We start from the raw sequence: 27,773 nt of genomic DNA on the forward strand, positions 1-27,773 counted from the left end.
ATCAGTGAAGTGACACCTCTCTATATATAGACACAATATAGACAGCATTCTCATGAAATTTAAATCTGTCAAATGTTTGAGGTTCCTTGGGGACTCAACACAGCAGTATAAACAAACTGATTTTTATTGCTTGAACAGTGGAGAAAAACTGGCAATTATCTTCATTTTTGGCTCAGCAGCATTGTGCATGCCTGGCTGTGGACAGACTTAGTGGGTTATGAGGAGACTGTGGGAAAGAAGAATTTCTGTAAATCCTGCATTCTCTTTGCTTGCTGCTCTTTTCTCATTTCTTGTTTCATTATTTCCTGTTTTATTTTCATACAGCCTTTTCCCTCCTTTAGCTTATCTAACCAAAGATTATTGAAACTAAGATATTTAGGTACTCTGTTGAAGACAACACATAAATGAAGTTTGACTCCTTCATTAAACTCTTAAGGAGTTTAATGGAATCTGTTGTATTCAGTTGGAATCTGTGGTATTGATGATTCCGAGACTGTAGAAAGTCTCTGTCTTTCTGCCCCGTTGCCAAAGAAGAAGCCATAATTCATCTGTGCTGTTTTCAAGGTTGTTTATTCTTGCTTATCTCTAACATGTTCTGCTGCCCTGCCGCAGGTCTGTCCTGCAGCGCAGTGTGTGGGGCTCTGCCCCTCAGTGGGATGGTACAAACATTATATACCAGAAACTACGTGTGCTATATTTACAATAATGTGCCAATATCTATCATATATGTTGAACAGTGTGTCCCCAGCCTAAACCAATAGAAAAATGCCAACACTACAGTGAAACATGGAGGGCTTGAAGAAGGAGAAAAAGGACAAGACACACCCAATTTTCTCCATCTTGTCCCCTTTAGTCCTCTAATCTAGAATCCTAAAATTTTACTTTTGCACCCATGCCACACTTAATTATTACTCATATCAAACACTCAGAGCTTGTAATTCATTCTGTAGGATTGAAAACTCTTTTCCATGGACAGAGATCAGAGACAGTGTCTCTTGGGGCTCCATACAGGGGGGTTCCCGATCCCTTGCCAGGGTCCCAGGCCTTCCAGGGCAGCCAGAGGGATGCCCTGGATTCCGACAAAGGAGTTGCTTACAACTCAGGGTCCATAAATGCATCATTCTGCACTAAAATAGATGAGCAATTCCTGCATTTAATATTTCTGGTGAGAACTTACCTAACCTTCATACTTCCATCAACTCCTTTCAAAAACCATTCTTTAAACTGTTCTTAAGTCTCAGACTATGCTATTGCTTTTCAAAGATATGTAGTTAAAGAAGCAGCTCTAAAACTCAGAAAAGTCTGTTTTCAAAGAAATCTGCATCCTGAACCTATTCCAATAAGATGGCATCAGGTTCAAAATCTGATAGTGGTTTGCTGGAGAAGTTAATAAACTGTAAAAAAACTTCTGTGATTCATTACCATAAGAATGGTTTTACTGGCCCTTTTCCTTCCTTAAATGAGTTTGCATATTTCTTGTCTGATAATTTGCTACAATTTAAAAAAATTACTACCTTTTTTTTTTTTTTTTTAATTGGGGAACACTGTATTCAGATAAAGTAGCCTAATGAGATGAAAGGGAGTTCTGCTTTTAAAAGTTGAGTTTATGTGAGGCAGTGATTAAACTTTGACCAAATGACTGGCAGCTATTTTCTCATTTATCCAGCTAGATGATGTTTCAGAACACTCATAGACGCCTATAGTAGCCTAATGATTAACTTGTGCTGCTCTTTGGGATTAATCTTAGCTTCTGAAGGGTGAATTTACTTTACCATCTGACTGACTAATCTAGCTATTGCCTTACTTTATTATCCACATTTTCACAGTGTATACAGTTCAGATGTTACATGTCTGACCACAGCATCAGTGCTTGACTTAAATAATGACTTAAATAATGCTTGAATATATAATGAATAATGCTGTTGATAAAATTAGAGATGAGTGATGTCCTCATCACTTCTGGATATACAGGCTGTCTATTTGTACATATGCATTGCAATGCAGTTTATATTATGTGTTTAAATACTAGCTACACAAAGCAGAAACTTAGATCACGATATCAGTAAAGGAAAGATTTAAGAAACTCTCTTTAATATTTCTTTCTTCCAAAACAGGTAGATACTCTTATCATGATGTACAAAACACACTGTCAATGTGTTCTTGACAATGCAATTAATGGGAACTTTGAAGAGGTAAGGTTGTATGAGCAAACACTTGGTACATATGCATGAGAAGACAAGAATGCATGATTTATGTCTATTAATCTGGTTTCTATTCCTTTAGATCCAGCACTTCCTATTACATTTTTGGCAAGGAATGCCTGACCATCTTCTTCCTCTGCTTGAAAATCCCGTCATCATTGACATTTTCTGTGTCTGTGACTCAATACTGTATAAGGTAAGTTAGGCATTTAGCTACATGAATAATCTCACCCACAGTACACCTTTTGCATCTGTAAAAAGACAGAATGACAGGATGACATGACTGCTTTCTGCTATAAATCAGCAAGGAAATCATTGAAATCAAGAAATGAAATGGGCAGCTATAAGAGCTGAACTGCAGTCTCAGCTCAGCTGAACACCACGGGCAGCACAGCACCAGTGAAACCCTGATGTGTTTGCTTAAATGTAGCTAAAAGCAATGCTCACGTGCTCACTGGCAAGGCTCACTAAGGTAATCTTGGATGAAAACTGAAGCCTTATTTTCACTGGAAATATTATTGCAATTTCTACCAGAAAAGAGAGTCTGGCACAGACTGGTGATTCCACATGCCAGTCTGCTGCTCACAGGTTATGTCAAGCCATGGTTTCATTCTACCAGGCTGGAGCAATACTGGGTTAAGACATTCTTGCCCCTCCTGCCAGATGTAGGAATGTGCCCCCTGTTGACGGAGTGAACAAATTACCCTTTATCTCCTTAAAAAGGAAAAAAGCCCAGAAGTTTCTCTCCTCAATTTGGTCAAAAGACACCTCATAAGACCTTGGGACTTCACTTCAGACTTAAGGATAGACAATTAGACAGAAGCCAAAAAGTCTCACCTAAGCAATTCAATAGAAAAAAAAGAGAACAAAACAAATAATCGCTTTTGTGAATTGTTTTAGCAAGAGCAAGAACCTCTTACCCTAGCTTGAGTTTTCTCTGCAAAGAGCTTTGTTATTTTGCCTTTTATTGAAACTTTTCTATTTCTAACACTGTCACAGAAACCACCCTACTAATTTTATGCCATTTGAGGTAGCTGAGCTATCTTGATTGTGATACTTTTCTCTGAGAGCTTATGAGACCTGGCTCAAAGAGATAAGTATCAGCCAGCTGCCTTTCTTTTCTGTTCCCTTGCTGCTAGATGTACCAGCAAAACTGCTACATTTTAAATTGCTCTGGGTTTAAAAAAAAAAATCTAAGGAATACTTATTGTGGGGAGCTTTTGTACCATATGAGTTCTTTGATCTAATTTATGGCATGACTATACAAAAAGTTGAAACTAAGTGACCCTTAGGAGTGTTGCAAGATCAGGAATAACTTATAGAGCACTAGGAAAAAACAAAATAATGCCACCAAAATTTCCTGAGTTTTTAATTTGCAAAGTCAGATCTGATGATTATTTAAGTTGCTCTGATAGGACATGCCATAGAAATAGGAAAGGATTCTTATATAAGTGTCTCTCTAACAGATTTCACATCACATATCGATGAGAAGAAATGACTATTGGTTTAATAGGAAACACCAACCAGTCAAAGCAAAAGACTTGAAGCTTTTTAGCTCTGATGCCTTATTGTAATCTGTCTTTCTTTACTGTACAAAAATATGGGAGGAAAATTTGGAAAATATGAAAATACATATTTCTTAGAAGCATAGAAAGCTGTAAAGTAAGAAGTGTTTTAGTTAGCATAGTAAAGCAGAGGTAATTAGCATTAAGAATCATAATTACTACCCAGGAGATGGGTCATTAAGCCTCATTTACTTGTAGAGGTTATAATGTACCTTGAGTTTATGAGTTTTTTCCTACTCTACATGTTGTCTCAATAGATTTAATATTAACTTTATTTATGATAGATTTAATGTGACGGAAGAAGAAATACTAGAGGAGCATTAAATTATAACTTGAATAAGACCAAATTTTTCAGAAGTTCATAAATTTGCTATTGTACCTCTTCTTTGCCTCTCACTATTTCTTATTTATAATCATGTTAGATATTCTTGACATCGCAGCTGACAGAAGGAAGAAGGAATTACATTGGATTGTTATTAAACTATTTACATTAACAGAGAAAGGAGATTTCTGGAATATTGTCTAACAACTTTGTCCTCCACAGTAATATTCCCTAGGGGGCATGCCAAATGGCACCGTGTTTTGCCAAAACTGTTCCACACCTCACTTAGCTACAGGGAACTCTATGACTAAACTCTAAATGCCTGCAGTGCCATGTCCAGTTTGGTAGAAAGAAGAGTCAACAGCCTCAAGGACTTTGGAGATGCTTGAGTATCTGCTTTACAGAAACTTGGTGAATCTAGAAAAGACAAAGTGTTTATGCATCTCACTTCTACTGGTTTCCCTTCTTTAAGGCATGGGGGATAACATGTCTTGTTTGGTTTTTTTTCTCATTTTACTGCTATGAAGATACACAATAAGTACATAAATATCTCATATGTTCCTGTCTAATAGTGACTGGAAAAATCCAGGCATATAAATACCTGGACAGTAGGTTGAATGGCTTTATTCTGTGTAAATTTTCTGCAATCTAAGTAGACAAGACAGACATGAATAAATGAATAAATGGCCAGTGGAAGCATGATGTCATTTTCTGTTAACTTTTTGAAGGTTCTTACAGATGTACTCATCCCTGCAACAATGCAAGAAATGCCAGAAAGGTAGGTATTTGAAAATAATCGTGATACATTCTGATATTTAGGCATATTCAAGATAAATACCAGTAATTCTATATTCTAGTGAAATTTTCTCACTGTATTTATGCTCATTTTTAGAACAGTAGAGTATGTAAGGCAGAATAGTATCAGCTCTGAGGGCAGCTGTAGAACAGTCTTTAAATATTAGATAGCATTTTAGTGTCCCAACTGGCCTACAATTTTTGCCAGAGGGGTTATGTATCAATATGTAGTCAATATATAGATCAATGATTGGTAATTTCCTGTTTCTTTTGGTAACACCTGAGGAGGAATTTCCAGATATGTTCAGAAGTCTGTTAGCCATAGATTGAAACCCAATTATTTAAACTAATGCCAGACAATTTTTATTGGTGATTCTCTAAATCACTTTTTTTTCTTCCCTTCTAGTTTACTGGCAGATATAAGGAGTTTTGCAAAAAACTGGGAACAGTGGGTTGCTTCTTCTTTGGAAAATCTACCAGAAAGCCTAATAGATAAGAAATTGCCTATTGCAAGAAGATTTGTTTCCTCCCTGAAACGACAGACGTCATTCCTACACCTAGCACAGGTAAACAGAATAAAATTATACATTCAAAAATGTGTCAGTTGTATTCATTGCACCTTTCTGGCTATGAGATACAATGCATTATTTTTTCAAGGTTGACCTTCAGCCGTAGAAGACTTAAGTCTTGTAGTTTTAACCATGAAATTAGAAAGTGACCATAAATAGATCTGACCAGAACCTCAAACTTTTGTACCAGAAAAGAGACCAAAGGCCATGGTTATAATGAGCAGCCATCACAGGAACTTTTTTCAATAAAACAATCAAGTGGAATATATGTGTATTTTGTTTAGTACCAAATTGGAAAACATGGGATAATTCTTCTTGCCTAGCAAAGATTCGCTGCCTTGTCCATGTTATTCTCTTTCTATTTGACTTTTGAGTGTAAAGATGGAAGTGGGAGTGACAGGTAGTTGGAGACTCCAAGGTTGTGTTTTCAGGACACAGGTATCTGCAATTAGTAGTCACCTCCATGTGGTGGTTGTGTAGATTATCCAAAAGGATACAATGCATTTTGAGGGACTTCCTTCTATGGTAGTATCTTGGGCTTTAAGGTGGTAGTCCTCATGAGTAACTGGAGGCGCACCAGATATTCATCTTGACTTGGTTTTCTCTTTCATAAATACAAAAGCAGCATATGGGTAATCTTGTGAAGATAATCTGATAGGAAGGCACATTAAAAGAGCATCAGGAGTCTAATGAAAGGGAAACATTATCTCATCTGATCTGTGATAAACCCAGCCATGACAATAAAATTAAACATAATAAGATTCTTCTCTGAGCAGTTTTTTGGTGATCCCCAGGTATGGGCTTGTACTGGTTCTGGCTGGGATAGTTATTTTTTTTCATTATAGTATGGATCTATATTTTGGATTTGTACTCGAAACTATTGATAATTCAGGGCTATTTTAGTTACTGCTGAGCACTGTTTACATACAGCCAGGGTCTTTTCTGCTTCTTACACCACACTGCTGTAAGTTGGAGGTGCACAAAAAGTTGGCAGGGGACATAGCTGGGACAGCTGGCCCTATGATCACAGGGGTATTCCTTACCATAGATCAACAATAAAACTGGATAAAAGTTTGGCAGGGGATCACTGCTCAGGGACCTGGCTGTGCATTGGTCAGTTAGTGGTGATCAGTTGTTTTAATTGCTGTATTTTGGTGTTTCTTTTAAAATTTTAAATTATTATTGTTATTTTTATTATTTCTTTTAGAAAATATTAAACTGTTTTCAACCTAACCAGCAAATTTTCATACTTTTATTTTTTTAATCCTCTCCCCCATCCCTTGGCAGAGTAGGAAGAGTGAGTGGCTGTGTGGTGCTTAGCTGCCAGCTGGGGCAAAACCACAAGCGGGTCTCAGCATTTTACCTTGTTTTCTCTTGCAGATTGCTCGGCCAGCTCTTTTTGATCAGCATGTGGTGAATTCCATGGTGTCGGATATTGAAAAAGTCGATTTGAATAGTATTGGTTCTCAGGCCCTCCTTGCAGTTTCAGGGAGCACAGACTCTGATGGGGAAGTTTACAGTGAATGTAAGTCCATGGTGATGTATTTTTACCATCAAAAGTACATTCTTTCATTCCATGCCACAGCAGTCTACTTGGACTGACTGAGACAGGGCGCTCAGAGACTTTGCTTTCTCTAATCTAGTTCACCATAAACTTCAGTAGGTTAAGAAAACTAATTGGCTGCCCTAGCATGTCCTACAAAAACAGAAGCTTGTGCTGGAAAGTTATCCCAGCTAGATGACCTTAAATGGTTGCTAAAAATCCATTTACATGTCAGTTGCAAACCTCTTTTGAAACTTGGCCCTATCCTATATGGGGATATTGCACCGATTAATTCTTGAAAGGTTTGTCTGAAATTCCCTTTCATTATGGCCTAATGTAGTGGATATTTGAACGAGTTTACTTTTTTGTTAAATTAACATATTTTCTTCTGAGAGTTGAGCTTTAAAAATACATGTAATTTTCTATTTAGTGTAGCAGCTATTTTCATACATAAAACAGAGTGAAGTATAAATTTTGAGGTAGTTAATCTTTATATACATTGTTGAAAAATAGATATAGATATTTTCTCTATTAAAAAGAGAATTTTATCATAGTAGTTATGTTGATCAGAATTTCAAGAGCTGAAAGGAATAGCAGTGTGTTGTCCTGTACATATAATTTCTTTAATTATGAAATTTTGTTCTCTTTAATGATTTGCAATCCTATTCACATGTTCATTTGAGTTGCCCCTTTCCCACTTTTTTTTTTGGGAAGTTATTTTTTATTTTATTCTTTGTCTTCTTTCACACTGGTTAAAAAAGAAAAGAAGAGAAATAACTGGTCCTTCAGGCACTTTTTTGAATATGGGAATTGAGGAAATTAACATTATATCATATTGTGAGAAACTTGTAAAATATGAAAGAAACATAGGACACTGCAAATCTGCCATATTACAGAGAAAGCTTTATTAGCAAACGTAGTATTAGAAGGGTTTTCAAGATTGAATCTACAAAGGAATGAAAAATACAATGATCTTCTTTTACTTTTATTTTCTTATAAAACTTCATTGTCTTACAACCTGTATCATTGTAATGTTTAAGTAATTAAAATACATGTGTGTGATGGATGTGTGTGTGCTTGCTTTGCTGGGGAATTACTTATTTCTTCACTGCTCTAATTCTTTGATTTTCCTTTCCATGCTACAATATTGTCATATGGCTGGTGAGTGGCTTTTTCTCATGCTCAGAATAGAGTGCAATGATATGTTCTCCTTTTTACATGGTAGATGACTCTATTACAGTGTTCCAAGAACTGAAGGACCTCCTAAAGAAGAATGCCACTGTGGAATCATTTATTGAATGGTTGGATACTGTGGTTGAGCAAAGGGTTATCAAGGTACCTTTCAAATGTTCTGCCTGATTCCAGACCAAATCCTACTCCCCTAACTTCTTATGCAGTCCCACTGATTTTTCCAGAAGGAATTTTCATCTCTGCTCCTATCTCCTTTACTATGACAGGGAATTTTGTAATTTTGTGTCAAAGATTCCAGTGATATTAGTCCAGATTAATCATGTTGAGCAGTCTTATATGTGTGACAAACTAACAAGTATGGTAGCTAAAACACTAAAGTCAGCACTTTCACAAACTGTACGTGACAGAAACCCTCTGACTTATGTGTGCGTGCCGAATCGCAGGGGGATTGCTCTGAGTAAGGTGGGCAAAAGTTGTTTCTTAGAGAAGCAATTTTCCATTTAGGTAGTACTGTGTGTGGTGTAAATTACTGCAGCAGGTAGATTCAGGAGTAGCTAGCCTCCTGAAGAATCTCTACATTTCAGGATGGAAGGTACAGTTTTGTAGCTTTCTAAGGTGCTTAACTCAGTTATTGATGGTTTTGATGGGATTCCCCTTCCCGTCTCCAATTACCAAGATGCATTTACATCACAAGTATTTTATATGCATGTAGTTATGTAGGGATTAATAGACTACAGCTCAGAACAAAAGAAAGGATTTTTTCTTATAGCTAAGTAAAAGATATTTAACCAATCTGTGACTCTAATAACAGTGAACTAGTAGAATGAGGTGTTACATATTGTTGGCTAATAGCTGAACACTGGTCTTCTCATCAGCCTTTTTTTGCCTGAAAATGCAGTCTCTTATTCATCATTTTAGGTAGGATCTTGATATGAATGGGTGCAAAAGGTTGAGACAATACAGTTAGCATCAAATGGCTGACAGAAGAGAGACTGCCACTTGCAGGAAAAACATAGACATGCCCTTTTTTCTTTCTTTGCTGTTTTCCCAAATTTCAATGGAGGCAGTGATAATTTATTTCTTTTTAATGTACTCTGAGTTTCCTAACAATTGCTGACAAGTGAACAGCACAGTGAGGAGCTTTGGATTACTCAGGGCAGCAGAGCCAAAGCAAGTCCTCGCATACCCAGAAATCTCCCTAGGCAAAAAAAAAATCCTATTGAAGCTGAGTAATCTCAATTTCTTTTAGACTGGAATCATTGTGGTCTAAATTTCATTCCACAATCTCAGGAGACAATTCCTGATAAGCAAGTCAGGCAGAAAAGGTATAGCAATTTTCCATTCAGCATCTACTATGTGATACCATATTATTAAAGCTAACAGGTATGGTTCCTAGCATTGTTTTCCCGTACTTAGGGAAGAAGTACCAACAAGTTTTGATATGAAGCTAGGTCAACTTGAGCAGAAGCTAATCATTTACAGAACATGTAATCCTTCCACTGCTGTTTGCCTTCTGTTCATGCTGAAGTGTGGCTACTGTCAAACTCACACAACAGCTTCTTTCTGCCTGCTGTTGGAGAAAGTAACAGGGCATATGTTGCCACACAAACAAATCACTGCAAGATTTGTTTAATCACACAGATTAAAGTATGAAGACTAATTTCTATTCCTTGTTTTATGGAATAACAGTGCCAGAGGGTAGGACCTTCCTGCCTTCCTGCCTGCCTCCCTCCCTCCCTTCCCTGTATAGTTACAGAACAACTTGGCACCTTTAATACTAGAATATGGAGTAATTTATGTACCATCAGGGCCCAAACAGTAAGCAGTTTACTTCATCTGACATTGGCAGACACCATTCTATGACTGCACTTGAAGGAGTGAAGGCTGCTATTTTACCAATTAAGTCACAGAGCAAGGGGATAATTTGAATCAGGCAGCTTGAGTCACTTGCCACATCAGCCTGAGTTAAGCACTCCTTGAACTCTCAAAGATATTCAGTTCTTCTCTCCTGTTGGCAGAAAGCAAGTGAGCATACCTAACAGTATTTTACTGTTCTCTTTCAGGCAAGCAAGCAAAATGGGAGGTCTTTAAAGAAGAGGGCTCAGGACTTCCTTCTGAAATGGAGCTTCTTCGGTGCTCGAGTGATGCATAACCTAACTCTAAACAATGCGTCAAGTTTTGGTACCTGAGCTTTATAGAAACACTCATATTTTGTACATATATGTTAAGCACTTACCAGCTTTCCGCTATTTCTTGTGCTGAGGAACCCATCCTAATCTAAAAATTCTTTGATCAAAGCCACAAATACTCTGTGATGTAATTTTTCAAACTAACATTTTACAGTAAATACTATCAATATTTTGCTGGTGACCTGTGATACGCTTTGCCATTTAAGTGCTAGAAGCTTTGTTTGTTTTAATATGGTAATGACTGCATATCTCAGTATAAGAGACAAAATATTTAAATTATTGGTTTTACTTGTGGATCAGTTTGGTAAAAAAATACCAATGTATATAAGTTCTGGTGCATGGTATGTTTTAATAAAAGCAAAAGGAATTTGGCAGTCATCATGCATTTAGTTCTGGAATCAGCAGATGATTGATTTAATAGTGTTTGTGGCTTTTAAAAATAAAGGGTCACACATACACCTTTAGGAATGTTTACATTTTTGGGAACACTCAGAAAGAACCTTATATAAGAGAGAAGATGGCAGAACAAGTGAAACAAACTCTAGTATGTAATGTCATATTTTTAGCCATAGGTACATTGTTATCTAAAATTCAGAGGGTATTTGAAATGGCTGTAGGGACACATACATTTTTTTAATGTGATATATCCTTGAAATAAGGTCAAAGACTTTACCAGTTATTGTCTGGTTATTTAACACAAGGCAAACAGAAATAGAGCAGAGGCATTCTAGCAGACTTCAGCCTTATCTAGTTCTACTGTGTGCTCTCTTCAAGTATAAAGCATGTCTCACTTTCATCAGTATTTTTCTTTGATGTAATTAGTGGCCAAATAGCCTACAGGACAGTAAACAATTGAGCTAGGTGGGCCAGTGCAAAGAGAGATTAGAGCTAGAAGTTAGGCACTATTCCTTGTTGGTCTTGCCAGGTCATTTAAAGTCCACAATTATTTGTTTGTTTCACTGGCTTCTTGTGGAGTGGTGAGAGATGGTCACAAAGATAACTCAGCTACTCTCTCTCTTTCTCCTTGAAAAGGTTCTTTTCATTTGATCCGCATGTTACTAGATGAGTACATCCTGCTTGCCATGGAGACCCAGTTCAATAATGACAAAGAACAAGAACTCCAGAATCTACTGGACAAGTACATGAAGAATTTAGGTAACTAGAGCTTGTTTCTTTTGCATGTGTAGAAGTTGATGTATTTATTTAAACAGAAGCAAGTTTACTGTGTTCTCCTGAAGGTGTGGTTATGTCAAATTCACAACATTGTCAAATTCACCTGGAAGGTTTGTGACCATTCACTCAGCAATTCATTCCCACCTTCCTACCACAGTTCACTTCATAACTGTTGGAATGTCAATACATAGTGCGACACTAAGGATCACTGAAATTATCTTGGATGCAACAAAGATTTGTAGGTATATCTGAAGGGACATGAACTGAAGTGTGAAAAGAGGTATAAGTAGCAGAAAGGGCAGGAATTCCTTATCCAGTTTTTCCCCAAAGCTTAAGTATATAATTACAACTTGAACCAGGAATCTATTAAATCTTACCAGAGTGCAAATATCCCTTCAATGTCAAGTTTGGAGCCCTATTTACCATGTGGTTGAAGCGTTAGTATATGGAAGAGAAAATTTTTTGAAAATAGTATCCTTAACATTTTCCATCTACCAGGCTTTTTCAAAATTAGATAGTTTGAAATTATATGTTCCCGGTCCTTTGCTATAAAAAGAATGAAGATTGATATGAATCGAGTGAAGCTTCAGAAGCTTGCAAAAGTGTTTTTTATTAGCATTAGCACTGGCAGTCAATCCTTAGCTTTTTGGTTTTTGTTGCTCTAAATCTGCACTTTGCTACAGGAAACATGCATAGAATTTATGACAGTAAGTGCTGCACTTCTTTAAATTCAGCCTCCAGAAAAAAAACTTGGCCTGTGTGACAGTTGCCTTATCCTTGTGTGTAGGTGAAGTACATGAAACTGTAAGGTAAAATCATGGATTCTTCTGAAGAACAGCAAAACTGACTTTATCAATAGTCTGCAAAAAGCTGAAGAACTCTTGAGTATAACAAATGCTTTTCTCTAGGTATCAATATGAAAAGAGAGTTCAGGCATTCTAAAGTTGCCATTGTTAATTCTTTAGGATGAAATGTTGATTCTGATTCACTCTGAATGCAATTCATTGTTGACATTTACTTCAAGGGAATAAATCAAATTCATACTTTCAATATGAAGGCTTCAGTAAGGAGCTGAAACTGTGTGATGTAGATCCGTGGTCAGGGAAAATGATACAAACAAAACTAATGTGCAGTGAGGATACATAATAGCCAAAAATGGTTTTCATTTACCCTTCCAGATGCAAGCAAAGCCACCTTCACTGCATCACCAAGCTCTTGCTTCCTAGCAAATCGTAACAAAGCCGCTCCTCTGCCCAGTGACACTTCAGTCAAAAATGAGTGCCTAGGAGAGCAAACCTATGTGTCCTTGTCAGCTGGTCAATCCAGCAGTGCACCTTCTGGTCTGAACCCCTTCACCACAGGAGATGGGGAGAGTATGCAGCTGACAGGTGTGTATCAACTCTTCCAGCTTCTCCTTCCCTAATTTGCCTGTTAGTCTTTCAGTTCGTGGTTACGTTGCCATAGGAGGAGCCATGACCACATGCATTTATGAAGACCTCTAGTAAACAACATTTCATGAGCTCACATTCTGTGATGATTTACAGAAGTCAGCAATTGTAATTACCCTGCCAGTAATAGTTCCTCTTGAAAAATGGTAAAACTGTGTTAGAACTCCTGGCTTGATGAAGTTCTTGTGAGGAGAAAATGAACAGTAAACCTGGAGCACATAAGGATTGTAACTGTTGGATATTCCCACTGAATGTGGCACCTTGAAGCTGGAGAATGAAAGGGAGAAGTTTTATATCCTGAAGCTATGAAATAAAAGTTGTGAATTATATAAGGTGGGGGCCAGTGCATAACTTTTGTAAAGGTTTCAAATGGTAATCTGCACTTAATTAGAGGGTTTGTGTCTTAACAGCAGTACTGAGGTATGGACACTAATCACGGTTAATGTTTATTTATTCCAGATCAAATGGAGATGTCTCAAAGCACTGGTCACCTCATGACTCCACCCATTTCACCAGCCATGGTCAGCCGAGGAAGTGTCATCAACCAGGGACCAATGGCTGTGAGACCTCCCAGTGTAGGTCCCATGTTATCGACACATTCACAGTGCTCTTCCTACTCAGAGCCCCTTTATCAGACTTTGTCACAGACCAATCAGAATTACTATGGAAATAATTCCAATTACCAGGCTATGTTCAGGACACAGGCCCATTCCACTTCAGGAGTTTATGACCACAGAGCAGAGTCCAGCCGATTCAATGCCTTGAGTGAACAGCAGTTCTCCAGAGACTACTTCAGCAACAGTTGTGCCGTGTCTCCCTACAATGCCAGATCCCCTTCCAGCTATGGTCCCTCCAGCATGTCTCAGGACACACACAATATGCAGTTTCTGAATAGTGGGAGTTTCAATTTCTTGAACAACTCAGTATCTACATGTCCAGGAGCAGCTTATCCTGCTAATGCTTCCAATGGTATAAATACATATTCTCTTTTTCCTTTTGTTTCTCTTTCATTGCTGGAGTAAAATGCTTGTTCTCTGCTTTTTTTCCTATGGAAGATGTATTTCAGCTTTTATTTATACATTCCTGTTTTCCACTTCTCTGATAACACACAGAAATTGTAAAGCAGCTTAATAAGCTACTTAAGGGTTTATTTTCCTCTGGTGAATTCTCAGTTGACCTCAAATGCATCTCCTGCCTTATGTTAATCTTCCTTTGGTATCATCACCATATCTTGCACAAAGGAAGCAAAACCAGGATGATCTTGTGGTTTAACAATCTCTTGAAAAACCCCCAAAACATGTGCTATGAAACAGAGAAGACACAAGATAGCTTACCTTAGGGATCAGCATAATGGACCATTCGAGTTGCAGGGTGGAAAGAAGTATAAAAATGTGCACTAGCAACAGTTTGGGACTTTGTCCCTCTCATTTCTCATACTTCAAATGTAAAATCATTGCTTCAGAGGTATAGTCAGCAAAACATCTCCCTCTTCTGGAGTAAAGACACAGTGGAAATGTTACTTTTATATAGATTTGTCTATGCAGTGAGTACCTATTACCCTGCAGATTTTCTTTCCATGCATGCTTTCCTTGGTTGTAAGCTTCAGAAGGAAGCACTGAACTGTGCATAGGACTGCCCATGGTGTCACATAAGGCCAATGATTGCAGGCTATGTTTGATTCTGAACGTACAAAGAAAGAGCAATTTTCTGTACTGAAGGCATAACTGAACCCTTACCATATTTTGGTTTCCTTGTTACCACCTCTCTTTTGGGTCAGTTTTGACATATGCTGCTTATATTCCTGGGCTGTGTGTGTATATAAATAATCTTACTGTGAAAGGCTTAATCCAGTAACAAGTACATTTTTTTTCAAGGTTATCACAGGGTCATACACTACCCAGTAGTTTCATTCATCTTCTTTTTTTCAATCTTCAATTAGGATATTATGGAAACAGCATAAATTACTCAGAATCTCACAGACTTGGAACAATGGTGGACCAACATGTTTCTGTAATCAGCAGTGTCAGCAGCATTAGGCCACTGCCATCCTACAGTGATGTACATGATCCACTGAATATCTTGGATGACAGCAGAAGAAAACAAACAGTCTCCTACTACTCAGAGTCCTCCCCTTCTATTGTCTGCCGGACCCCTATGCGTAAGTACAGCCAGCAATGGAGGAGCAGCTATGAATTTTTAGTATCCTATCAAATGCTGAGTATTAAATTGTAGCTCACATACACAATATATGAAATGCAACATAGAGACAAAACAGCTCGCTACTCTGGTTGTGATTTCCTTAAAACTGAGTGTAATAAATTTGGTTCCATAAGGAGGTCTATAATCCGTTGTCCAGGAGCAGTGGAATGATTGGCCTGAGTTGCATAGAAACGTGTATTAGGAAGCACTTTCTAATTATTAAATAAACTAATAATAGACTGGGCTTTTCTAGAGTCTCTTGGAGATCCTCACTGTCAAACAGATCAAATGAATCCTGGGTCAGGGGTGTCTCAAGTATATACTTCCTGTGCTCTGGTCTCCCATTCTATGCTTCAACAACTGTGTAATAGGCAAAGCTCCCACTGACAGAAATACCCAATCCTGAAAGGTTAATTTTGGTATATGCCTTAAACAAATAGCAGCCGAGTATGGTCTCACATTCTAAAAAGGGTTGCATAGAAGATATAACTAGGGCACTTTATTTCTACACAAGATTACATCTTCCTACTCCTTACCTGTTAATCTTGAACAGAAGATCAGACATTTCTGTGCTTCAGATGATGTGCCTGGTAGACAGGAGTTTTCATCAAATGAAACTGGATTATGATTTCTGTTAAATTCAATACATTGAAAACTTGCAGTAATGGTGACCTTTTTCCCCCACAGCTTCAAACTTGCAAACCACATCTTCTTCACAGTGTATGTATGGAACACCCAGTCAGTTCCCTTCCCAGGAAAATCTGGAGGTCCATGCCCCACCAAGCAGAGATATGGTGCCATCTTTACCACCAATCAACACTGTCTTCATGGGAGCAGCTGCTGGAGGAACCTAACTGAGACATGTCTGTGTCTTACTTTTCTTGTCTTACTTTTCAACCTCAGACATTAAGGCTATGATAATAATCCCCTTCCAAGTTGGTGGAAGATAAAAGTAGTACATATAGGTGTTAAAGAAGCCATTTTAACAATATTATCAGCCCTCCACACACAAAAACTTAGCTATATTTAGATTGGGTCCTGCTTGTGAATCTCTCAGGATTGTTCTCATCATTACTGCTTTTCAGTCAGAAATTCAGGGTAAACAGAAAGAGCCAGTGATTCTTGCAAGCAAGAATATGTTGTAAAAAAATTATTACATCTATTCCTAATTTATTAAAAATGGTATTTTAGTCTTTCACTTATATCTTTTTTTATATATATAAAATGTTTATTTAATGCCTGTGTTGCTCATTATTTATTAGGACCACAGAGTAACTGTTTACTTTCTCATATTTGACAGATTGTCAAATGTATGTATCCTACCTCCTATGGAAATGTTTACAAGGTCAGTTTTTACTGTTTTAAATGAAATTAAGCCAAACTCTAAAGTTTTTTACTGTCGTGCTCTGGAAAGTCAATTTCAAATGTTTAGTGCCTACTTGTGTAAGTGAAAGTCCTCAGGAAATAAATAAAACATATGATGGAGATTTTATTTCTCTTCCTCTTAAAATAAAACCAATAAAACATGAAAATATCATAAGCTAACTAATTGCATAGCCTGCTACTGTAACTGGATAACAGAAGGAAATGAAACTATGCCACTAAATGTTGTGGGATTTCAGAATTACCTGTGGTAACAGCCCAAAGCTTTTTCTGATGGAAATCCATAAAAATATGTTCATCAGCTTTCACTGGTTTAGGGCAAACTGAGGGTTTAGGGTAAACTGAGACTGAAAGTAATAAAGATTATTAAAAAATTCTGCAATCCTTCAATAGCTATTTTAATTTTTAAAAGTATTTTACAAATGCCATGATAACCTGTGCACAAGCACACATTTATTTTATGTTTCTGCAGAAGCCAAGAATATTCACTAGTGGTGTTACAGAGGACATAGAAGAGAACACACTTACAAAACAAACTTCTTGCTATGCATTCATGAAATAGCAGGTGTTATTTTATAATCAGATTGTCTCAACACCAGATTCAGGTTTGGGCTTTGAAGAAAAGTGCATTTTTTGGTGGAGGAAAATGGATGATGCTAGGATGAAGCTTTTCTTTCTAATTCTGTATAATTTCCTTCAGTATCTCTCTATCATCAGAAGTCGGACTGCAGAAAAGCAATCAAAAGCATTGACTGGACTAGGTTTTGAATAATTCTGGATATTAAACACTTGATGTAGAAAAAAGACACCATAGTTCAGTATTTGAGAAGTGGAAGACTTCAGCTCGATTGCTTCCTAATTCCAGATGAAGACTTAGGCTGTCACCAAAATTACCATAATGGTGCAAGAAAGCTTTGGTTTCTATACAAATTCTCAATGAGATGTAATGGTAGCACAGATTGTTCAATGTTTATTGGGCAAAGCTTTGTAGCAAATGAATTAAGCACTGCAAAAGGCTTCTTTCTTCATGACTGTTCAGGATATATTTTGCCCTAAAATTTGTCCTATAAATGGACATGGTTCCCTCCCTATGTATGCAGGTCAACTCTATAGTCAGTGACAGGAGAGGAGATGCCTCCTGCTCCAAGGAGTTAAGATGGGGAGTATGAAGGTAAGGGATATGCCACTAGAGCAAGGGATATGTCACTATCCTGAGATTCCTTGGCTCCCTCAGCTAACAAATGATATGGCACAAATAATTAATTTAAGGTCAAAACTTCCAGGTTGTTGAATGTACGTGAGGGGAATATGTAGAATTTACAGAAAGCAGTCAATCACTGGCAGACAGGGTCTTAGTCTATTAGGCTCTACATAAAAAGAACTCTGTGTACATAAATTCTCAGATGGGGTATGGGATTTATATACACCATTTACAATAATTTTCTTGTTATGTGAACCATTTTGCACTAGGGTTTGTTGGGTTTTTTAGGGTCCCTCCCCCCCGCCCATAAATTACTGTGTCTGCACATCATCTGAGATAAGAAATGATCGTATGTCATTAAATGTGCAGATTCTCCAGAAAGCTGCAGAACACAAAGTAGCATGAAGTATCACACTGTTGGAAATTGCAGTTCATTGTCAAGAGCAAAGAGCAATAAAAATATTCTAATATTCAAATAGTCAAGTGAGAGAATTCTCTCATAGTGCTGCAGAACAAAACAAACCCATCATAATTGTAACTAGCAAAACCAAATGAGAATTTTCCATTTTATGACTCATTAGTTCAATCAAATAAATGGTTTGATGAATTCAGTACATTTTGTCTGTATAAAATGAAATAACTCATGGCTTTTGTGAATAGCCCATGGAAGATTTTTATCTTTTGTGTTGTAACAGCATTGCAGTAAATTATATGAAGAATGAATGGAGTTACTGTTTAGTAGTTTTGTATTAGTAAGTTCAGTTGCATTTCTGTGGATGCATTAATACATTGGTTTTAATATATACATGCCTAGAAATCTCTGTTAAAAATCATACTTATTGAGTACAAGCAGTGTCAAATGGATCTTGCCTAGAGGAAAAAGCAAAGCCCTTTTTTTTGAGAAAGAAACATGAAAAATTAAATCATTTTTATCTATTTTGTCAGTATCAATTACTCTGAACTAGTGCTAGGACTGACAAAAGAGGTGGGTGAGCAAGTAAAATTTGCTTCCACTTCTAAAGGAAAAGTGATTCTATACAAATTATATCAACCAAGATGAAGCAATAATGGAGAAGAACTAATTGTCTTGTGTGCCAAGAGCCCATGCCTTGCTGTGCAAAATTTGTGCTGGAAGAGGGGTGCAGTTCTTTGACCCTGAAGGTAATTAGGACCATGGGAATATTGATCCAAACTCAAAATTAGCAAGAAAATGGGATTTTACCTTTAAATGTGCAGTGAAATCACAGTTAAATAACTTGTAGAAGGTAAACCTGTGTATTGTTCTGTCATACCACATGCCAAATCACTGGTCAGATCAGCATATAAGTGATTGTTGGCCACTGAGAGGAAGGGGGTCTTCAGTGCAGAGCCATTTAGCAGAACCTCATACCTGGTACAGAATATTAGAAGGTCACAGATACACAAGAGCAGGAACAGATGTTTTGTGTGATGCAGCACAGTATTTTTTCCCTCAGTATGCGGTCAGGACTAAGTGGACATTAGGCTTATGGAGTGGTACAAAAAAATCCCCACTCTTAGTGCACTTGGAGAAAACCTGTAGAGATGTTATCAGTCTTAGAAAAGCAGATATTTGACACTAAAGAATCAATACAGGTTATTAATGCTATACTGTGGACAGAAGTGTACTGCTATAGGCTGAGCATCCCGCAGCACCAATATTACTGTGCCATCAAGTGAACTTAAAAGAGTTGAGGCTGCCTGCTAGTGATTAGATCAGCATAGTTCAGGAGGCTGAACCTGCTTTTAAAAACTGAGGATAGATTAGAATTAGTTTTAGGTTTGATATGCTCCAGATTATAAGTAGCAGGCTTTTGTATGAATAGTTTTGGGCTATGGTTTAACTGGAATCACTAACCTAACTTTAGAGTTTAGATTAAATTATATATTAGCCAAGTGATACAGTCTGGGCAAGGATGGGCTGGTTGATTTGGACTTTAGGACTGTTGCAAATACGGGCTGGAAAAGCTATGCTAAATTGCCTGTTTGAAATAGGTTGTAGGCTTAGTTTTTATGATGCACTCTGTAGGATTTGGGAATAGCTGTGACTGGGTTTATGGGCTTGGATTCAGGCTATAATGTTGGATGATCCTGCATAATGCCTGAGCTTGGCTTGTGTCTTTGCCATAAAGGTTTGCATGGTGTGTTTAGCTTAACATAGTTAATTCTTGCACATTTGATGCTTTCTTGCTAGTGATGTACTCAGGATGGAGCTTAAGTCTGATTTATCTTTGGTACAAGTGTTGACTTCAGAGGTTGGGTCAGCATGAAGCTGAGACCAAATATTGTTTGATTTAGAAGTGGCCATCAAGATTGACTTAATGCTCCTGGCTTAGAGGGACCCACAAACTATGTTTAGTTCTAGAAACAAACAGAATGTAGAGAGAACAATATAGATTACTATTGTACTCAGAACTTTAATTATGATTGACTTAGAACAGGTAAAAGTGAGGTGTTTCTGCATGTTTAGCAGGAGCTGTTGAGCTCACACAAAGCTTACTGTCAGACTAGATGATCTAGTTATATATAGTTTCTTCAAGGTCTAGCCTTAAGACTGGACTTAGAACTGATTTGAAATTAACATCTGGAAATGCAAGAAGATTAGCCATTTAGGACAAAAGCAGATCTAGAAGAAACTAGTGAGACTAATTTGGAGTTTTAGGTGATGGAGATCACATTATCAATCATACTTCTGAGGCTGGCATTGTGAAATCTGAGGTTATGGTCGAGGTTCAGGTCAACATGAAGCAATGAGTCTGAACTAATTATGGATTTAAGACCTTCAAGGGTTTATGGTTATTATTAACATTAATAAGAGCTATTAGTTCTAGATAAGAGTTGAATAAAAGTCTAGGACTAGGTCAGTAATTGTGTAATGCAGGACCAATGCACATTTAAGTAGTCATTAGCTCAAACTTCTTTGATGGAAAGGAGATGCATCTTTCACAGCCTAAGTTGAGAATGATACCTTTAATGGAAGGACTGTAGGACCTGTAGCTTTAAGAGACATGCTGCAACATTACTAATGGTTAGACCTCAAGTAACCAGCACTACTGGGATGGTGAAAGGTCAGCAAAGCAGGAGATCTTACTGCAAACTATGCTGCTTCCATGGACACCAGACAATTGCAGCAATTGCAAGTCTCAGCAGAATCCCTTCGTAGGACCTGAGGCCTTATGCCAATGAAGGCATAAGCAGGCAAAACAGGAGGAAAGCAGGGCTGGGATCTGAAATATCACGCCAACTGCACAATGAGAGCGACATCAAATACTATTACTCTAAGTTTGAATTCTTTTCTATTTGCACTGTTTTTTCCCATTTTACAATAGCTGAATGTTACAATGCTGCACAGAGCAGCGGTTACACAACTGGCAACATGTAAAAGACTATATTAGCAACTGAACTAGGAAAATCTACTTCCCTTCCTTTTGGCTTAGTTGATTATTATCGCTGATCAAATAAAGGACCACATGTTCCTACTGCCCTTGTGTCCTGGTTGCTGCAGTAAAAAGAGACATACAGTGAAATTTAGAGCACTATATGCCTTTTTGATTTCTGTCAAGTTTAATTTTCCCATACAATTCAGTTTTGTAGAGACTTCATTGAACAGTCACCTGTTTTGCATCAAAATACATAGAGATCACTCTAAGTTTACCTAAAAGTACATGTTTTTGAGAAGTTCCATTACAGTAAAAATACCAACCGTGCATAATACAGTAATAGGCCTTCCTCTCTTTCTATTATGATTTATCCCAAGCTTCATCTTCAAAGTATGATCAACCTTCAAACACTAGGCCAGATGTATGTAATCCTCTAGCAGCATCATTCCCTTGTCTCTAAACATTTGCTGCCCAATGGCTGACCTACTGGGTTTGTGCTCCTCCATGCCCAATCCACAACAGTTGTGATTTTCTGACAGTTCCCAAATTTCAGTTCTTGGTGAGCACTTGCATTTTAGAGATCACATGGCCAATCTTCAGGCATTCTTCAGATAGCAGTGACCCAACTTGTGGCTCCTGAGAAAGAACTGATGAAATATTTTCAGTGCCCTGGAAGTAACAGTTCTCTTTCACTTCCACTTCTGAAACTACCAAAATATGTGTTATTGTATGATTGCTAGTGTGGGCAATGTCTAAGGAATTTTTGAAGATAATATAAAAAGTTTCCTACTACTAAGTTTCTTTTAGAATTGAAAAGTGACTTTCATTCTAAGTAAAAGTTATGTGGAAAATTCTTGGGAAATTAGTTTTTAAAAGAGTGAAATATTGGGGATGAAACTGAAATGGACTCAGTCCATTGTATTGGGGAGATAACACTTCGCTTAAATTAATAAATACTAACTAAGTCATAGATTAAGTTTGATATTGAGCTACTCTAGCTGATCATGGTTTTTGCTCATTTGGAAGAAAGTCAGATCTCTGATCCTGCTCCAAAGTTTACATGTAGTGGAATGGTGCTATCAGAAGAAACTAAAAACCTGTCAATATAGTCAGCTTGCTTTTCTCCTCCGTTTGCAGAGTCATCTTTATCTCCTGACTGTACAGTCAACCCTGTACAGTCATGCTCATGCTTCAGCCTTTAGCTAAGCTGTTCCCTTTGCAGAAAAAATAGTGAAAAAACCAATATTTTGTCCACTGCAGGGTCCACATCTACTGTACTCTACTCATCAGTGTGATCTCCATCCCTTCACATTCTTTCAAGAGGAGCCTCCGAGATCTCCTGCTCCATCCAAAGATATGGAATGAGATTCACACTACTTTTACCAGCAGTCAAGAAATGATGTATCACTGATAAGGATAACTCAGATGCAAGCAAAACTGTACTATTTAGGCCTAAAACTTTGTCCCTTTCTCATCTACCTCCAGGCAAAATAGTGTTTGGCAGGTGGCTGTCCCTAAGGAATGCTTTTGCTCAGCAAATCCCTTTCCTTAGCCCTTGGTGCTCTTGGAAATTCTTAGAATTGTGGCTCACATGATTTCCATGAGCCCCTCCATGTATCCTGTGGGAATCTTAGGTGCCTCAGCTGAGACTGAGATGTCTGGTTGGCAACAGGTCATGTAATTGTCATGCAGTTAGTACATGACAAGCTTTAAGCCTCTTAATGGCTGGCTTTCCATGATCCTGGGAAGTCTCACTGCAGTCTGCAATGTCAGGGGGAGATATTTTTCCACCTGCTTGGACTGCTTGGTGAGCCCCAGCTCCAGGCTGGCTACAGCTCTGCAACAATCCAAATGTAAGAGCTAATTCTGACCTCCAAGAAATGCTGGTCATGTGGCAGACTGGATAGAACTGGACATCACACAGCCTCTAGGATGAAACCAGATATTTCAGAAAGTGTGCAGTGGAAAAGATGTGTTTAATCAATATCTTGCTATGCACTCTATGTCCTTGTGGATAAACTGAGAGGTGAGCAGAGAGATGAACTAACAAGTGCTTGGGCATTTTTAAGTGGCATTTGGAGTTCAGCTTTGTTAACACTGATGGGTGAAGAGAGCTTATGGTATATATGGTCCTTAATCCTGTAAGTAATAAAAATATATTCTAAAAATATCCAGACATCTAATATATAGATGTGTTCTTCTATAGCAAAACTTATCTATCTTTAAAGAAACTGATCTTCACCCTTGCATGCTAAACAAAAAAAACACATAAAAACATGTAAAGCCCCCCCTGAGATTGCTGGTCTCACATTTGAAAATGCTATCCTCTCTTCTTTCATCTTCTTGACAATTCTAAAGGCAAGGCAAGGCTTCCACATTTGCATTCAGTTTCTCAAGTAAGCAAACAGTTCTTCTGAAGTGTTGCACACTCCGCAGTTCCTGCTGGCTGGCATTAATGGAATGGCTTTACCAGGAAAGTGCATGCTGGAGAGCCACGGAGATAAAAACATAACTCAGAGTGGGGATGGGCACTGCTCTCACTTCATGTCACTGGTCTACAGCAGCACTGGGTCAAATGCTACAGTTTTCCTCAACTAGAGCATGGCACAAGGGTCCTGATTTAGGAAAAGAATTGGGATTGAAATTAGTGAAACCCAGTGTAATTGATAACAATGGCTACTGCTGTCAGATGGGGTTGAAGTAAATGGAATTTCTCAGCTACCTACAATCACACTGCATTGATCAGTTTTCCATCTGCCTTCAGGAATTTTGGTGAATTAGTAATTTCCCTGTGAGAGGTTCATGAAGTGAGTCAGTGGGACAAGCAGTTTGAGACACACCAAAGGGTGGCCAGCCCTCCATCAGCTTCAGTAGTCCTGGAGTGCTGACACTACTTAAACAGCAAAAATCTGCCTCTCTTTAACTCTGTTTTATCTGTTTTGTCCCTCAAGAAGAGCTTCAAAATCTGTAGTGCCAAACAAAATTAGGCTGAGATCTATGCAACCTGTGTGATGGATATGATATGTAGGAGAACATTTGGATCAGAGATTTAGGTATATTGAACATTTGCTGTCTGATTTAGCACTTTGCTCTGTCCTGAAAGAAAATTATTCCTTGGTAAATTAGAACAGCAGAAAAAAAAAAAAAAAGAAAAAAAAAAGTGAATTTTGGTGAATACAGCTGGGAGAATCCCTGCCAATTCTCTCTCTTTTCTTTTTTCAATAACTCAGGTTTGTGTGACAAGATGCGAGAGTGCGTTTGTCTCTCTCACATGTTGGTTAAAACAGCTCCGCCAAGCTGACTGCCAGAAACAGAATGCAGGTGAATACACAAAACTGGGGAAAAAGTAAACAAAACTAAAAGACATATTTAACCAAGGGATGCACAGAACTGCCTGACCTAGTGATTTAAATTCGGAGCAGCAAAGCAGGAAGCAGGAATCCAGCAAAAGCCCTACTTCATCTCAGCACACATTCAGCATGCATTTGGATCTGTTAAACCTGCAGACCAGAACAATTAATGGAAATAAAATAAAAAAAATCCCACACAGCTGAGAGAAAGGAAATTTTTTTACCAAGGCAGAGAAAGATAGCCCAGGTTTTAATATCTGTTGTTATTCCTGTCATAACTATTTCGGCTAAGATCATCTTCTTTGCAATTACTTAGTTGCACTGGTGAAGGCCCAGAATTCAGGGTTGCAAGTGCTGATGCTCATTTTGATGGGAATGCCAGATCATTTTACCCCTGGAACAATTTGCTATGGTTTATTCCATACTAATGAATGCTACTTGCAGAAGTAGGCAGATCCTGAGGGATTTGTGCAAAATTATGCTGTGCTACTGTTTGAGCAGCATCGAGAACTTCAGCTACAAGGTGTTGGATTTCCTGGTCAGCAGGGGACATACTCAGGTAGCGCAGTAGGCACAAATGGCTTCTCTAAATCTGCTTCTCCCTCCTCTCCCTTAATGCTTTTCTTCTTTTTTCTTTCCCTAAGCACAAAGAGCTCAGTAGTTCTCCACAAGAGCAGCCTCTCTTGCCAGGCTCTGCCCTGTTTGACCTGGGGCTCCATCCCTTTTTATTACTTCTCCCAGTGGAAGTTCCTAGCAAGGACCGAGAAGTCAGTCAGAAAAGGGAGGTTGCCCACTCCGAAGCCCTCTGCTTTGCTCCTGGGACAGGAGGAGCCAGGAGTGGAAGTCCTACATGCACCTCCTCTCTCAAGGAGAGCAAATTCCATGCACTTTTGAAAATTGTCTTAGTAAAAGGAAATTATCCTCATTTTCCCCTTCTATCCCCATCCTGAAGGGGGCTTTGCAATTAAAAGCATGATGGCGTTTTGTACCCAGAGAGGAGGAGCGGATTGGGGGGTGGGGAAATTGCCATGTACCATAACAGATGGTTTAAGTGCGGTGATTACAAAATCCTGAAGTTAAAATAGTTTAATTACAAAGTCAATACTGCCTCCAACCTCTGCTAAGCCCCCAGTGTAAAAACAACAGACGGTATAGTGCAAACGGTAGGACAATATTTAACCAGAACTTTGCATTAGCTACTGCAGTGCAGCTCTCCATCAGGCCTTCAGCAAACGGAAGATCAACTGATTTCCCCAGCCTGTATTTGTTAACCATCTCTGCCTCAGTATCAATGGGCAGCTCGGAGAGAGCCACAAACAACCCCAAGGAAACAAACTGCAGTACTATATTGCACACAGAGGCTCAGCAGGGTTGTATGTAAAATCCAGTATTTCAAGGGTACCTAAGAGAATTATTAGCACCTTGTCAGAAATAAATACAGAGGTAAAACAGATGAGCAGGTAGAGGTATTTATACATAAAATGAAAATAACATTCAGTGAAATAAGTATATTATATGCTGGATTTTATAGAAAAAATATGGGAAGGCACAGGCAAAGAAAAAGCTGGGAATGATCTCAAATAGCCCAGACTTGACCTTTTGCATGAAGGGAAAGCAGCAGCTCTACAGAGCATGTTGTAAGGAAATGTCACTAAGCTGTGCTCTTGCAGCTGAGAGCCTTGGTGCTGGTCTTAGCCCAGTGTGTGCATAGGCTACATATTCTTTAGCAGTGACAAACCTTCCTTCTGTTGGCCTGTGTCCCTTATAAACACCCAGTCAATCATGGAGCCAGGAGAGTCAGAGGAAGCCTGGCTCTACTTTGTTAGCGATATGCTAAAATCCAGTCCCATCTGCCTCCATCATGACATAGCATGAGGTGTCCACCACCCCTGCTGCACATGAAGCACTGTGAGGAGCTGCTCACTCCCCTGTTTGTGTGGGTAAATCAGGGAGTGGGCAACCTGGAGACAAGAGATACGGACCTGTGAAAGTAAAAGCCAAAACAGACAAGTGGGAGATCATCTTCAACACTTTTTCTTACCACTGACACCAGGCAAAATCAAAAAGTAAAGCAAGAGTGAAAATGGGCTCCAAAAGTGACACTACAACATGGAGAAGATCTCATAACTGTGATCCCCCTTTAAAATTTTTATTACAGGATTTGAGAGGTGAAGTCTAATTTTGGGTGTTTGGGATCATAACTGCAAAGTCAAATAAGAGTTTCTAGTGGCTGATATGTTTCTCTGGGGTTCTTCGTAAGTAACAGCGTTTGGTCAGAGAGCTGCACTGGCTAAAATGAGGGGAAAGGACACACTGCTGTATCTAAGGGAAGATCCTCTGTAATAATAAGGAAGAAAGAGAAAACATTCCTAGGACCTGATCCTTCAGGTTGCTGTATATTCCAGTGCAGCTTTTAGGAAGTTAATTTTACATATATGAGTAGATTCATTGACTTTCAATTAAGACTAAGTGCATGTTGAAGTGCTCAATTTCATTAGAGTGGAAACAATCCTCTTTAATAATAGAAAAAAGCCCCATAAAGAAATGTTCTGGTGGAAATCACAGCATGAATGGCATAGCAGTGACAACATAAAACCATCTTGAATTATTTTTGTACGTGAAGAGAAATTGCCTTTTTCTTTTCCTAGAATATGATAACAAATTGTTTTGTTATTAGCTATAATAGCAAATAGCACTTTGAAGTATATTGTAGAGAAGGTGAGAATGTCGAGTAATTTCTTTAATTCTCAAGTTTACTTTCTTTTTTTCCCCTAAGCAGGTACTTGTAATGAGGAAATCAATCCAAATAAATAAGGCATGCTTGCAACCTTATTTTAAAGATTAAAAAAAAATCTTATCTTGGGGAAAAACCCATGAGTTTGTATCCAACCTCAGCCTCTCCCCATAGTGCATGTTGGACACAGTTGCCATGACTGCTCTCAGGATAATCCTGTTTTTAAGCCTGTAGTTCTTTAGTGACTGCTCTCACTCAGAACCACAGGGACTGATGCTCAGTGCCCAGTTCTGGGAGCAGAACTCTTCTCTGTCAGGAGATAAAATACACCTTGAGCACCCTTTCCTGAACAGATGCCTTGAGGGAAAAGCTGTGAAGTGAAAGCATCTCCTCTGTCTCCTCCTGAACCCCAACGGGAGCTAAGGATGGAGGCTGTCTTCTGTGAGGAGCTGATTCCTACAGGTGTACATTCTGTAGACCCCATAGATAAAAACACATAGAAGTCAGGACAC

The 27,773-nt window shown here is 38.3% G+C and overlaps 1 protein-coding gene across 1 annotated transcript in view; it reads left to right on the forward strand.

The window, feature by feature from the left end:
* The window catches only part of RFX6 (regulatory factor X6), a 34,350-nt gene extending 17,456 nt beyond the window's left edge, over positions 1-16,894 (forward strand). Inside the window, exons 8-19 of the mRNA XM_030267782.4 lie at positions 2,115-2,192; positions 2,284-2,397; positions 4,817-4,866; positions 5,290-5,449; positions 6,833-6,977; positions 8,221-8,330; positions 10,250-10,367; positions 11,408-11,530; positions 12,727-12,936; positions 13,456-13,965; positions 14,936-15,154; positions 15,883-16,894. Of these exons, the coding sequence (XP_030123642.4) occupies positions 2,115-2,192; positions 2,284-2,397; positions 4,817-4,866; positions 5,290-5,449; positions 6,833-6,977; positions 8,221-8,330; positions 10,250-10,367; positions 11,408-11,530; positions 12,727-12,936; positions 13,456-13,965; positions 14,936-15,154; positions 15,883-16,049 (2,004 nt within the window). The 3' untranslated portion in view covers positions 16,050-16,894. The remainder of the gene's footprint in view (positions 1-2,114; positions 2,193-2,283; positions 2,398-4,816; positions 4,867-5,289; positions 5,450-6,832; positions 6,978-8,220; positions 8,331-10,249; positions 10,368-11,407; positions 11,531-12,726; positions 12,937-13,455; positions 13,966-14,935; positions 15,155-15,882) is intronic.
* Positions 16,895-27,773: the final 10,879 nt, after the last annotated feature.

Source organism: Taeniopygia guttata, chromosome 3 (assembly GCF_048771995.1).
Source record: "Taeniopygia guttata chromosome 3, bTaeGut7.mat, whole genome shotgun sequence".
In the NCBI taxonomy this organism is placed as follows: domain Eukaryota; kingdom Metazoa; phylum Chordata; class Aves; order Passeriformes; family Estrildidae; genus Taeniopygia; species Taeniopygia guttata.